The sequence below is a fragment of the Electrophorus electricus genome, chromosome 10 (assembly GCF_041902795.1).
Source record: "Electrophorus electricus isolate QZ-2024a chromosome 10, ASM4190279v1, whole genome shotgun sequence".
In the NCBI taxonomy this organism is placed as follows: domain Eukaryota; kingdom Metazoa; phylum Chordata; class Actinopteri; order Gymnotiformes; family Gymnotidae; genus Electrophorus; species Electrophorus electricus.
In genome coordinates, this window is record NC_137506.1 from 3,780,899 (window position 1) to 3,794,492 (window position 13,594).

General features: G+C 43.7%; 1 protein-coding gene across 11 annotated transcripts; it reads right to left on the minus strand.

Moving 5' to 3' along the window:
- Positions 1 to 94: 94 nt before the first annotated feature.
- eno4 (enolase 4) lies at positions 95 to 12,936 on the minus strand. 11 transcript variants are annotated; one of them, XM_035532951.2, is made up of 13 exons: positions 12,699 to 12,936; positions 12,300 to 12,428; positions 10,266 to 10,450; positions 9,941 to 10,080; positions 8,523 to 8,692; positions 8,128 to 8,256; positions 7,577 to 7,648; positions 6,462 to 6,626; positions 5,538 to 5,663; positions 5,103 to 5,295; positions 4,493 to 4,554; positions 1,416 to 1,533; positions 95 to 1,055 (listed from the first exon to the last, which is right to left on the minus strand). In XM_035532951.2, exons 1-13 carry the CDS (start codon positions 12,873 to 12,875, stop codon positions 1,018 to 1,020), a joined length of 1,704 nt encoding a protein of 567 aa, XP_035388844.1. In that variant the 5' UTR covers positions 12,876 to 12,936; the 3' UTR covers positions 95 to 1,017. The 11 variants fall into 11 exon arrangements, 9 of the variants coding, with proteins under 9 accessions (XP_035388844.1, XP_081577823.1, XP_081577824.1 ...); XM_081721697.1 differs by having other exon boundaries at positions 9,893 to 10,080; XM_081721698.1 differs by having other exon boundaries at positions 12,684 to 12,936.
- Between the last annotated feature and the right edge of the window lie 658 nt (positions 12,937 to 13,594).

Genomic DNA, 13,594 nt, shown 5'->3' on the forward strand with positions numbered 1-13,594 from the left:
TCGACCGCCGAAGGATGCCGGGAAAAACTAACAAGAAGGAGAAGAAAGGGCGTAATTGTTCCTCCCCAGCCCTTACGAGGAATCCCTCCGTATTCCTGGGCACTCTCGGTACCGCCACGACAGCGGAGAGTGCTCCTGGAAAATCGGGGGGGGGGGGGGGTGTAGTTCAGGGGAGGACTCCGCGGAGACCTATTACCCTTACTGGGACCAACAGGAGTACTACGGGGAGCAAGATCTGTGAATGCGAGTTGACGTGTCAGGGACTCAAATCCAAGTCGTATGGCCTCATAAAGAGCGGCCTTATTTAAAGTGTTCCCAACTGTTTCCTTAGTATGAAGTCAAAGAATGTAAAAAATTGATCTTTTTGAAAATTTAAAGTAATGAATAACTGTAATAAACTAATAATAATAAATTACTAGTAATAAATAATAGTTAAGTGTTTCCCATAAATAAGTGTTTCACATTGGTCCAGTAAATTATCTAATGTATAAACACCACCAAAAAATGTCACTGGGCTGATGTAGGGAAAGCAATATATTACAGTGAATGAGGACCTCAAACTGAGTAGATTATGATGTTACATAGAACTCAGTTTGTTAATGGAGGTCGGTGCTTGTAGCTTAGGGGGCCGTTGTGATGTATGTGAATGGTGGGTGTGACCTATAGCTGTTGGGTTGCTGGGTGGGCGGGTCATTGTGATGAATGTTAATAGTGGGGTGGGGCCTACTGATGATTGCTGGGGATATTGTGATGCATGTTAATGAAGGGGTGGTCTGTACCTGAAGACCAGGGACCATTGTGATGTATGTTAATTGTCAGGTGTGTTGTAACAGGGCCAGTGAGTCATTGTGATGTTATGTTAATGGAGGGGAGGGGCCTGTAATTGGTGGTCAGGGATCATTGCAATGTATGCTAATGAAGGGGTGTGGCATGAAGCTGGTGGCCAGAAAGCATTGTGATATATGTTAAGTGTTGGGTGGAGCCTGTAGCTGGTGGGCATGGACTGGCTCCTCCAGGTCACTTGCTGCCAGTCAGTTTTACTTCCCGCATTTCTGCTACACAAAACACAGACAGAAAAGGTCACGTCATCTCTCCTTCATTGTATTAATTGGGCTTCATCGCTCCATGTATAATTTTATTCTAACAAAAGACTGCAGGACAAAAACAGGCATGAATATTAAGGGGTAGAGAGAATCATTGCAGGAATATGATGAAATCTCTGATGCACTATGCTCATACCTTTTCCCTTTTTGTATTTTAGAACACCAAGAACAATAATGTGAGCACTTCTTCTTCTCCAAGTGTTTTGTAAGAGGCACAGAAGGCATAAAGGTTGTGTGTGTTAGGGTTCACTGTGTTAACTGTGTCTGATTGTGAGCTTATTTGCATGGGAGAGAGGTCTCTTAAATCCATACCCAGAATATCTTGCTCCTCCATCTCCATCTGGATGCACAACAGACGGTTGTACTTGTTCATCCTCCACCCTCCACTCATCCCCCCCAACTTAAGGAATGACACACCCAGACCTACAGCCTAAACACACACACAATGAAATACTGCGAGGAGATACAATCTGTACATACGGGATGATACACCCAGACTTACAGCCTGCACACACACTCGCACTGTGAGAATACTGTGAGGAGACACACACTGTACATAATGGTACAGTATTATCAGTGGTACAGTATTAATATGAGGAGGGGGTCTCTTCTGCATTTATGTTAGGCCTGAATTTTTAAGGAAGATGTTTACTTTATTTCTATAGACAATGATTCATTTTACAGCATAGAGAGTATATGCCAATGTGGCTGTGTGGGTCACATTGTGATGGCATCAGACATCGAGGTCAATGGTAGAGAGTATGGATTACATCCTTTATATATAATGTCTGAATATATATTTAGTCATGTGACAACTTCACAATGGTCATTAATGAACGGCTTAGCTACAGGAGACATGCTCTTATCCTCGAGTCTCTTCATTACCTGTTTAGCATGCAGTCAGGGGTGACATGCAACCTTCCCAATCAAAGAGGTTCACACTCATGATTAACTTCTTCGCCAGAATAAAACGTCCAACCTGACAACACCTGGGGCCTCATACGTGCCCCTAACTACAAGGTCTCGGAGACGAAAGACAAATGAACCAAATCAGTTAAAACAAATAAAGAAGTGAGTATCCACATCAGCTGGTCAGTGTGCAATGTCCTTTACATTATCTTTACGCTGTCTTTACATTGGTCTTCACTTTGGTCTACTTCCTTATCTGTCTTGATCTAGAGTTCCCAAAGGATCTTAGTCTTATTCTTCTCCACCACTTGGTCTTCCATTAGTGCCTCTGTGCTGTCCGTCAGTCCAGCCTTTTCCAGTCGTTGGTAGGACTGTCTTATGTCAGCCATCCCTGCTATCTGCCAGTGGTACATTCAGTGGCACCTCCTCTGTTTCCACGTCCCCCTGAATGACTGAAGCACTCCCTCATCGGCTCATTCTCAGGGGTCGTTGCTTTGATGTATTCATGAGTGTTTTGTGTCTCACCCTGGACAGTGGATCCTATACTTCGCACACCCCTTCCCTCCTACTTCTGCTGGATGCTGAAGTCTAGTCTAGATGCTGGATCTAGGATAAAAGTACCCCATCTACAGTCGTGGCCAGAAGTTTTAAGACCGACACAGATTTTGGTTTTCACAAAGTTTACTGCCTCAATTTTTTTTAGCTTCTTTTGTCAGTTGTTTATATGGTATAGTGAAGTATAATTATAAGCATTTCATAATGGACCCAACATTTCAATGTTTTGTTCACCGAGCCACTTGGTTATCACTTGTGCCTTGTGACATGGTGCTCCATCATGCTGGAAGAAACATAGTTCATCACCAAGTTGCTCTTGGAGGAAATTTTGATACAGTTCCTTACTCATGGTAGTGTTCAATGGCAAAACTTTGAGCACAGTCATTTGTCCAGATGTCCCAGTCTGAGGAGGCTTCATCAGAGCAAATAACTTTACCCCAGTCCTCTGCAGTCCAATCCCTATACGTCCTGCAGAATGACAGTCTGTCCTTGACGTTTTTTCTTGGAAAGTGGCTTCTTTGCTGCCCTTCTGCGCCACTGTGCGTCCAGATGCACTCACACCTGCCTTCTGCCATTCCTGAGCAAGCTCTGCACTGGTGGTGACCTGATCCCGTAGCTGCATCATCTTTAGGAGACGGTCCTGGCGCTTGCTTGACTTTCTTGGGCACCCTGAAGCCTTCTTCACTGCAATTGAACCTTTCTCCTTGAAGTTCTTGATGATCTGATAAATGGTTGCTTTAGGTACTATCTTACAAGCAGCAATGTCCTTACCTGTGAAGCCCTTTTGATCCAATGCAATGATGACTGCATGTGTTTCATGGTTAACAGAAAAAAAACTTCAAGCAGCTGCTTTGTCCTCCTTAACACTTTCTCCTGAGCTAACGAGAAGGTCACTGAAATGATGTTAGCAGGCCATTTTGTGGCAGGGCTAAAATGCAGTGGCTGGAATGCAGTAATTCTTTTGTGATTAAGTTAATTTTGCAAGTAATTGCCATTCATCTGATCACTCTTCACAATCTAGAGTTAATGCAAATTGCCACCATAAAAACTGAAGCAGCAAATTTTGTGAAAACCAAAATTTGTGCTTATCTCAAAATGTTTGGCCATGACTGTATTGTGAAGAGTTTTCTGGTATTGATGTCTGCAGCTTCCAGCTCTTCTCTTGGCCAGATTATTGTGCCTATTTGGTATCTGAGGACTGGCAGGGCATGTGTTTATGACTTTGATCTTAATATTCCCATTCATCTGATTCTTGAGGACCTTGTGGAAATTTAGATGTTCCTTTGCTCCTCATTTCTGCCTCATGGTTCCCATGTGATTGGAGAATTCCCAGGTATTTGTTGCTGTCCATTAGATCTGTTATATGGACTTGTGAAAATTCAATTATTTCTGTCCTGATCACTTTTCCTCTTTTGACTATCAACTAACCTCAATTATCCAACCCAAACAATCTTTCTATGTCCTTGCTGTAGAGCCTAATCAGGTAGATCAGTGAATCAATGTCCATTTTTGTCTTGGTGCACAGTTAGATGTCATCCATGTACAGGAGGTAGCTGCTGCTAAATCTATACCCCTACCTGCTCTTATTGATGATCTGGCTGAGGGTATTCAAGCCTGTGCAGAACAGCCATGGAAACAGTGCATCTCCTTGGTATATAACACACTTTATGCAACCTGGGTAATTGTCTTTGAGTTGGCTTCTAGTGTTGTTCTCCAAGGTTCCATTGAGTTCTGGATGAATACCCTTATGGTCTTAGAGACCAGAAGGGCTAGGCATTCAAGGCAATCAAGTATCCAGGTGTCTGGCACTGAGTCATATGCTTTCTTAAAGCTGATCTGGGCAATGCTTAGGTTTCTAAGTTTATTAACACATGCACAGACAGAAAAATCAGAGCATGCAAATCCTGGAACATTTTCAGGCTTACCACATCTACTAGAGAGTCGTCACCGATCTCGTCACCGCTTGCGGCTAGAATGGTCTCTCCCTCTGCAGACACACAGAAACACAATATTACAATGCCCCTACATTGTTCTGTGGTCATATTTTTGTATGAAAGGTTAACAGGATATTTAATATCTTTGAGTCTTGCCAGAGTCACTGCACGGCACAAATATGGTTGCTCAAATACTATAGATTTCTACAGTGCAGTGGATATTAGTCCCCACTTGTTGCTTTGCCTGAACAAGCAGGGTTTTTCGGAAACAGCCAAAGCTTATTTTTAGGCCTAAACTGAATATAGAGTGCTATGGCTAGACTAGCATAGGTTATTAGTGCTAAGCCTAAACTATAACTGAAAATTCCTTCCGGGTCTATGCTTAAGCCAGGTGTGCATGCACTTGCATGTGTGTTTTCTTTAGTGTGACGGACTGATATGCAGTCAATACCTGTCTTTTTCTGTCTGTCACTGATTAGGTTTCCAATGACCCAATGTCTGTTGGAGCATTTGCTCTCCAAGAATCTTTGTCTCTCTCTCACACACACACTGCATGCTGTTAAAACCCAGAATCTGTGAGTAAAAAGGTTGTGGTATCTACCTCTCTGCTCTGTAACTGCATGGAGGAGGTCAGTCAGGGTCATCTCACTGCGGTGCCTAAGAGTGAGCCATGTGACTCCTGGTGGGAGGGGCTTGGCATCCCTCCAGCGTGGTAGGTAACAGTATGCCATGTCTGCAATCAGACAGCATGACTGGCCAATCAGAGAGCTCAGCTTCATCCACTGTTCCACATCCTTTACCGAAAGAGAAGCAGCATGTAAGAGCCAAAGCTTGGGTTGCTAGATTTTATTTTTACAGATGAAGAAAATTGACTCATCCGGGTTTCCAGATTGGACTGCATTTCATCACACCCATTATATGAAAAACTTTACCATGATCTTCGTCATGTGGTGCATTTGGGAAACCAGACACATAATGTGTATGCAACAGTATTACAGTAAGAATCTGAATGAGGATTTTGGAGGTGGTCTCTTACTTCTTTCCTGAAAGGGTCAATGAGGGCGGCAATAGCTGGGTATTTACGGACCAGCCCCACTAACATGTCCACCAGCTCATCTGGAGACTTCAGACATCCTGCCATCACCTCATACTTCCCCCTGGGCTGTAACAGTGCAAGAGAGGCATCACACAAAAACACAGATGTTGGAGTGGTTAAGGCACTTGATTAGTAATCAGAAGGTTGCCAGTTCAAACCCCACCACTGGCAGGTTGCCACTGTTGGGCCCCTGGGCAAGTTGTATTCAGATATAATTGTATGTCGCTTTAGATAAAAGTATCACCTAAATGCTACAAAAGTAACATCAAGACCAGCCTGTGATACACTAAAGCCCTTCAGAATTCTGGTAAATCCCAACTAATTAGCCACTCCTGTTTGTCACCTAACAGACCCATAATGTTGTTTAGCATTGTTGGGAATTTGGATATCACTCACACCAACTGTGCCAGTTCTGGCCAAGCAGTGCACTATTAACTAATTGTACCTCTATGCCAACTTTTGACCTTCATATGAGCTAACTAAGCAGAGGGACCAGCTCTGCTTCTAGATATCTCCTGTCTAGCAGAGTTTGAAGTATTACTGAAGAAAGTAAAATAGTTGAGCTATACGGCTGAACCATGTTTATTGCATGTTTTTCTGAGAGGTGAGCACCGGATAGCAGTTGTAAAGGCATATCTTATATTAGGAAATACAAAATCATATTTGGAAAATGCTAATCATAAAAATATCTAACAAAAACATGCAGAGCATGTTTTTAGTTAGCGTTAGGAAATTTGTGGTACTTGGAATGCATTTTCTTCATCGTTATCCACAAATAATCAGACTCAATGATCCATTTTATCCAGGATGCTGGTGTAGTGTCTCTCTCCCATGAGGTTAACCTTTGACCTCACTTCCACTCACATAGTCCATTAGGGTGTGAGCGGCACAGTTTATGGCCAGCCGGAGGTCTGAGCCGATCGAGAGCCCCAGGTTCAAGCACGCCTCCATCACCAGATCAAGAGCTTGCTCCGCCCGGTCAAAACTCAGCTGCAGAGCGCCCCCTTCAGATACTCCCAGTACTACAGGCTGGAGGAAAGATGGGGAGAGAAACACAGGCCTTTATGACAGTATCAGTGCACACATAGGGTCTAATACAATAACCAGTACATATAGAAGCGCAACAGTGAAATTAAAATAAATTAAACTTGAAGTATAATTATAATGAGATTATCCTGGGGAACAGTACTATTTGATATCTGTCTTTTTTCATTGTAACTACTGATCATTTGCTGCACACAATCATCTGTTGTGTATGATCGCCTATGTTGCTTGTGATTGCGTTCTGTGTGAATATATGTGTTGTGTGAGATGATCTTTGTGGCATGTGATAATCTGTGTTGTGTGTGATGGTCTACGTTGAGTGCAAGAATATATGTTGCATATCTTAGTCCATGTTGCATGTGATTGTCCATGTTGAGCGTGATGGGCTGTGTCACGTGTGATTGTTTATGTTGTGTGTACTTGTGCTGCGTGTGATCGACTGGGTTGCATGTGATTGGTTGTGTTGCGAGCCGTTGTCTGCAGTGAGCATCATCTATCTTGCAAGCAATTGTCTCTGTTGCGTGTGCTGCATATGCGTGTGTTGCGTGATCGTCTGCTGTGCATGATCGCCTGTCCTGTGTGATTGTGATCTATTTTTTGCTGTGTGGCATCCCACATTTACATGCAATTGTGCTGTGTATGATTGTATGAGCTGATTGACTGTTGTGTGTGATCTCTGCTGTGTGATCTGCTGTTTAGCTTTGAAGTATTACTGGAGAAAATCAAGTAGTTGAGCTATTCAGCAGAGCCATATTTATTGCACACTTTGCTCACCCATGTTGCGTGGGATTCTCAGTTCTGTGTGTGATCATCTATGTTGCATGTGACTGTCTTCTGCATGTCAACATCTATGCTGTGTGTGATCATGCATGTTGCATGTGATCGACTGTGCTGAGAGCGATCATGTGTTGCGGGTGATCTATTCGTCACGTTACCCCTGTTTTACTCGCTGCAGTCATGGTCATTCTCTTTATCTCTCGCTGGAGTTCCAAACCCATTCCAATGATCTGAAGAGATAGAACACACACATGTGCATTTCAATACACACTATTAGGAGATTTTTCATTCCCTATGTTTTACCAAGCGCCTCTAATCCCACCTAACCTTTAAAATCATTTTCTGCAATCCACAAAACCAAATGACCAGGATCCGAAATGTCTTGCACATTCCCCGGTCAGGCCCCTTACCCAGTGATACTACATTGAATCCAGGTGACATTGAGCAGCGTATAGCATGAAATACGTATCCACAGAGTAGTGGTCTGAGACGAGGGCTGACTAGCTCTGCTGGAAACATGGAACCTATTAAATTATTCATATTTTGCACATGTGGGAGTGTGTACTTATCCATCAGTGTGTGTGTGAGCCGAACCGTGTATTTGTCTGGCTGTGAATGTATGTATGCCTGTGTGTGTGTAAGAGTACTTGTCTGGTTTTCTGTGTGTGTATACACACAAGTGGGCACTCGTGTGGCTCTGTGTGTGTACTTGTCTGGCGGTGTATGGTGCAGTAGGCAGTAGGATCATCTCCTCCAACAGGTTGAGTTTCCCTGCTGATGTTTTTCCACAACTCAGTACTGTTAGCAGGGGTTTGGGCAGAGGCACTGCACTCAGAGCCTGCAGATGTCCACAGAGAGACAGGACGAGACAGAAGGATGGGAGAACCTCTGTTGGATTTTTCTTTGGTAGTGTGCGGGCCACGTTATTTTTGTGGACATCCTATTTGCTTCATTCTACTAGAGCAAATGTTTTACAGTCTGTTTTCTTTGATTGAGCACAGCTACACACCTTTTGTTTTTCAAAATGTGGTCACACATTATTTTGAAAGGCTTCTAAGTAATTTGAAGTATTTTGTGTGTGTGTGTGTGTGTATGTGCGCTGACCTGCGGGTCCCTAAGGGTTGTGATGTGTTTGTAGAGAGGCACTCCTGTGAGACTTGCTGCAGATTTGGCTGCTGCCAGTGAAATAGCAGCCACTGCTATCGCCCCTGGCAACACAGGCACGGATGGCTCCGGAGGCGGGACTGGCTTCTCTCCACCGTTCCCCTTCTTACCTGCACACACGCAACACCAGCATGGCAACAGTGGCACAACAGCAGCGCCAGCACAGGAACAGCAGGAGGGCAGCAATACCAGCATGAGAACAACAGGAGGGCAGCAACGCCAGCATGAGAACAGCATGAGAACAGCAGGAGGGCAGCAACACCAGCATGAGAACAGCATGAGAACAGCAGGAGGGCAGCAACACCAGTATGAGAACAGCAGGAGGGCAGCCATACCAGCATGAGAACAGCAGGAGGGCAGCAACACCAGCATGAGAACAGCATGAGAACAGCAGGAGGGCAGCAACACCAGCATGAGAACAGCAGGAGGGCAGCAACAGCAGCATGAGAACAGCCGGAGGGCAGCAACACCAGCATGAGAACAGCAGGAGGGCAGCAACACCAGCATGAGAACAGCATGAGAACAGCAGGAGGGCAGCCATACCAGCATGAGAACAGCAGGAGGGCAGCAACACCAGCATGAGAACAGCAGGAGGGCAGCAACACCAGCATGAGAACAGCATGAGAACAGCAGGAGGGCAGCAACACCAGCATGAGAACAGCATGAGAACAGCAGGAGGGCAGCCATACCAGCATGAGAACAGCAGGAGGGCAGCATAGGCAAAGCCAGTACATCATACATGGTGAAACATGCCAAAGCATCAATAAACTAAGCTAATGTAAGGGCATCAAAATCAAAGCATGTGCATTTGAACATGCAGAGTATATAAGCAGAGTATATTGTGTGTTGCACTTTCATCAGACCATAGCACACATACAAACTTACACAGCTCCCAGATTTCCAAACACACTTAACCTATGGATGACTTGGACAAAACTGGCATCCTCAAAAAACACAGCAAAAGATGAAGCCAAAGGGCATTGTTAGAACCAGGTCTGTCCAAAGAGAGCTTTGTCAGGACAAGCTCTGTCATTAGAACCAAATGCACACTGAAGACTCAACTGTTTGTACATTATTTAAATGACGCCTAATCCTGCACTTATTGAAATATCATATCGTCTTGTAACATCTTGAATTGCACTTGTTAATTGGTTAATTGAGCCCTCGTAGCATTGACTGTTGTTTGGTATGGCACTGATGTGCTGGTAAACGTAAAATGCTGTAAACGTAATTGATCAGGTCCAGATCTGCTTAGGGATGTCACTGTCAGGAGACTTGTTTCTCAACTACCGCACTTCTTTGTATTTTACCACCACATTTTGGTCTTGGTTCCACACTTATTGCTTTCTTCATTATACCCTTCTCTCGTCCCTTCTTGTCTTTGGTTGGAGCGGGTGGGGGTGTGACGTCATTTTCGGTTTCTCTCTTCTCCTCCACGTTTTTCTCCTCTCCCCTTCGAGCATCCTGGTCCTCTAGGTAGCGGGCCAAGAGGAAATCACTGCAGCACAGAAATGCATACGCACAATTTACTTTTAGTACTGTTATTTGCCATGTGCTGTGGTCTTTAGATAATTTTCCTGTTCCATGTTGTGACAGACATACACATACAGAAGAGTTAAGAAGTTCTGTCTAATTAAGGAGTGAGATGGGTAAAACCCGGGGGGGGGGGGTGTTCGTTCCTACCTGAGTAGTTTGTCCAGGTGCGTTTGGTGGGTGGGGTTAAAACCATGCAGCATGGAGCTCAGATGCTCTCTAATCCACTCCAGTGCCATCGCTACAGACACCTGCTGATGGTTACCATTAGCAACCACATCCTCTGACTCCTCTACGTCGTCATCCACACCAGTAATCACTGCACTACAGACCAACTAGAACCAACACACAAATGCATGTAATCAATGCAATACAAATTAACTGCAATTCGTAGATAATCAGTGCACTACATAACAACTGCAACACACAATCGCTACACTACAAACCAACTGTGATACACACACACTCACAAGTAATCACTGAAATAGACAAACCAGCACACATGCACCCAAATATGCAATGCACAATGCATAAATTTAGTGAGAGGCAGAGAGAAAAGCAAACTAGAGCAATCTGCACTTCAAAACTGCTATATACAAAAGTGTAGAATTACAACAAAGAGCTGCAGTTCAGCAAGTATCCCAGAGTGCCTCACCTCACATACAGCCGCACTAACACCCCCGCCCCCCAACTCTGATACACACGTGACTGTCATACACACACACACCTCTGACTGTCATCTCACAGCAGACTAACCCACCACCACCACTGTTCTTATTCATATGAGAATGTGCTTGTCCCACAGCAGTCTGGTAACTCCTCAGTGTTCCCCTCCATTGTACACAGTGCAGATTACCAAATAGCCAGAGCAGGCACTGGCCTATGGGCCACGAGCCATTTAGAGGCCCCACGACAATGGATAAAAAAAAAAAAACCAACATATTAGGAGATAATTTGCAAAGGGGGCCCTGAGATTTCGACTGCCTAGGCGCCTCCACGGTGTTTAATCCAGCATTGATTGTACACTGACACAGGAATTGCAAGAGGTCAGAGATCACAAGCTGAACCCAGTGTTCCACAATACTGTATTCCTTAGATGAACTTACTTACACCCCAGATCACCCAAGTCTTTCAATCGAACTCTGATTCCCTGTGCACTTCTGCATCACATTCCAATAATTACTCTCAAAATAGTCAGTGGTGGTTCAATATGACTGAAATCTGGATACTACTTGTGTTACCTAACCAAAGAGACAGTAAAACTGTGTTTGTCAAATGACCATGGTCCCATCCAGTATCTTCAAAAGCACAGGGTATAACACAGAATATATAAAACAGCCTTACTGTACCTGAAATATTACTGATCATCAGTGTGGAAGGAGACAAATGTATCATCTCCCTTTGGACCCCTTTAGTGAATGGAATTTCAGAATTTGCCTCCTAATTTTGGTCCTAATAGATCAGTTTACTTATCAGAAGACACTAGACTGTCAGTCACTGCCACGATTCAGTTTAAGTGGCCATTGTTAGGCTATTCCTTTATCCGATTACTGTAGTAGGACGAAATTGTAAAATGTAAACATTTTCTAACATAAGCCATATAGAAATAACACGATGTTAAATGCATTCTTTACATTTACATTAGAGCTCAGTCTGTTTCAAGGATCAGCCTCCCTTGCCTCTGACAAACCGCCGCTGAATACTGTGTCTGTAGGTGTGTATGTACGTCTGTCCATTCACATGCATGTACGTGAAAGTTGATGTCTATTCAAAGTATTCATAGCGGTGCTTTTTGAGTATTCTTGCATTTGTGCGTTTTCCTTTGCCAGTTTTTGTATTGTACACACTCTGGACAAAAAAAGGTCACAGTTTGAATGTGTGTCCAAAGCGGTCGGAAGACGCACACCCGCAGCGTGGCCCCGTGTTTCCCAGTCCTGGTGCTGGAAATTTCCATCACTGCCCATGTTACCGTGTTAGCATTCCTGGGCCACGACTGGGAAAACCGCCAGGCTGTCTCTCGGTATAAGCCGTCTGGTGAAGCCTACCCCGCGGCGTAGGTTTCATTTCAGCTTTGGGGGTGGCCACTGCTCACCCCAACCAGCCAGACTCACCGTATGAGTAGTCTTTTACGTGAAATGAAACAAACAAACGCCCCTCTCCCAATCCCACGTCTGCGAAGCCTACCTTCTCCTCATTCCTGATGACGCAATACACGTCTGCCCGAAGCGCGGGCTCACCTCGCGCGTCACACACCTCTCTCCCCGTTATCGCGCGGATCACGGGGGGCCGTGAGAAACCGGAGAAATAATTCGCCTGGCAAAGCAGAACATAGGTCAGTCGATTTAACCAGACTGCCCTAACGCCTTTTCAGTGAGTTTTTCCACGGGGTTTGTTCAAATTCATAGAGAGTTGGCTAACCGTTTTCTAACATTGCCTGTTCTGTTGTAGACTCAGATCAAACTTTGTAACGCTAGCCATGTCAACTAGCTTTAAGTAGCGGTTTGGACTGAACGAAAAAACGTGGTCCGAGAAAAAAAAAAAAAAAAAGCATATGACAAACTAACGTACTACGTGTTTCCATACCAGATATCCATAAATATCATCTGGCTTCTCATAAAACATCTCGTTTAAGACCTCTTCTATTTTCTGAGGGATGCCGTTAGCTCTGTAATACTCCGCTGCTTTATTTTTTAAGATGTAAAACTCTTGGTCCTCCTTTGATATTTTGCCATCGAAATGTAAGAACTTTTTAAATGACATTTTCCTTTATGATTAAAAAGAGCTTCCAGACTTGCGCAGCCTCCGCGGCTCACTTTCAGCAGTTTTGTTTGTACCGTGGTTGCTCAGCAACATCTGTTGTAACATCGCGAGAATTTGAAAGTTCCGTTCAAGCGTAAGACCATTTTTAATCATTTGTAGTTATAGTCTAGTTTTTTAAAACCTTGATGTTTTAGGTTTGTATTTATTTATTTAAAAAACAGACGTACAAAATTATAAAATATTAGCAGTTTGAATGGATCTTAATTTTCAACGTGGCTCATTTTGTAAGGTTTTTGTCCATTTTAAGTTATTTAGTGGCACACGCCACTATCTTATGAAATAACATAATTAATTAGTTAATAAATTCGCGACCGTCACATCGCGCTTGGTGTGATTGCCCTATAATTAGTTTCAATGACTGACGTCTCTGAAACGTGTTCAACTTAATGTAGATATTAAAATGTTTCACATATTGCACACGGATCTCCTCACAGTTGGTAAGAATGAAGAATAAATTGTAAAGTTTCAGGCAAAATAATCCTTAGGTTGGCAATGCACTAAAAATCTACCTATATCTGACATCAACAACACAAAATACAGTTACATAAATTAGTGATTAGTAGTCAGAAAAAGCCTGATGTAAATTCTTAATTTAATGCAAATGCACATTTGCATTAGCAACACACTGTTCAGTATCTTAACAGCGGGTAAAGCAGCGG

Bases quoted from the DNA above. Each gene is read 5' to 3' on its own strand.
- eno4 (XM_081721695.1), bottom strand. From the start codon at position 12,875: ATGTCATTTAAAAAGTTCTTACATTTCGATGGCAAAATATCAAAGGAG. The intron at 7,649-8,127 runs GTACACACACAG...CTATCTCTTCAG, and splicing joins CACCATACACCGCCAGACAA to ATCATTGGAATGGGTTTGGA. The intron at 1,056-1,415 runs GTATGGATTTAA...TGTTTTGTGTAG, and splicing joins GGAGGAGCAAGATATTCTGG to CAGAAATGCGGGAAGTAAAA.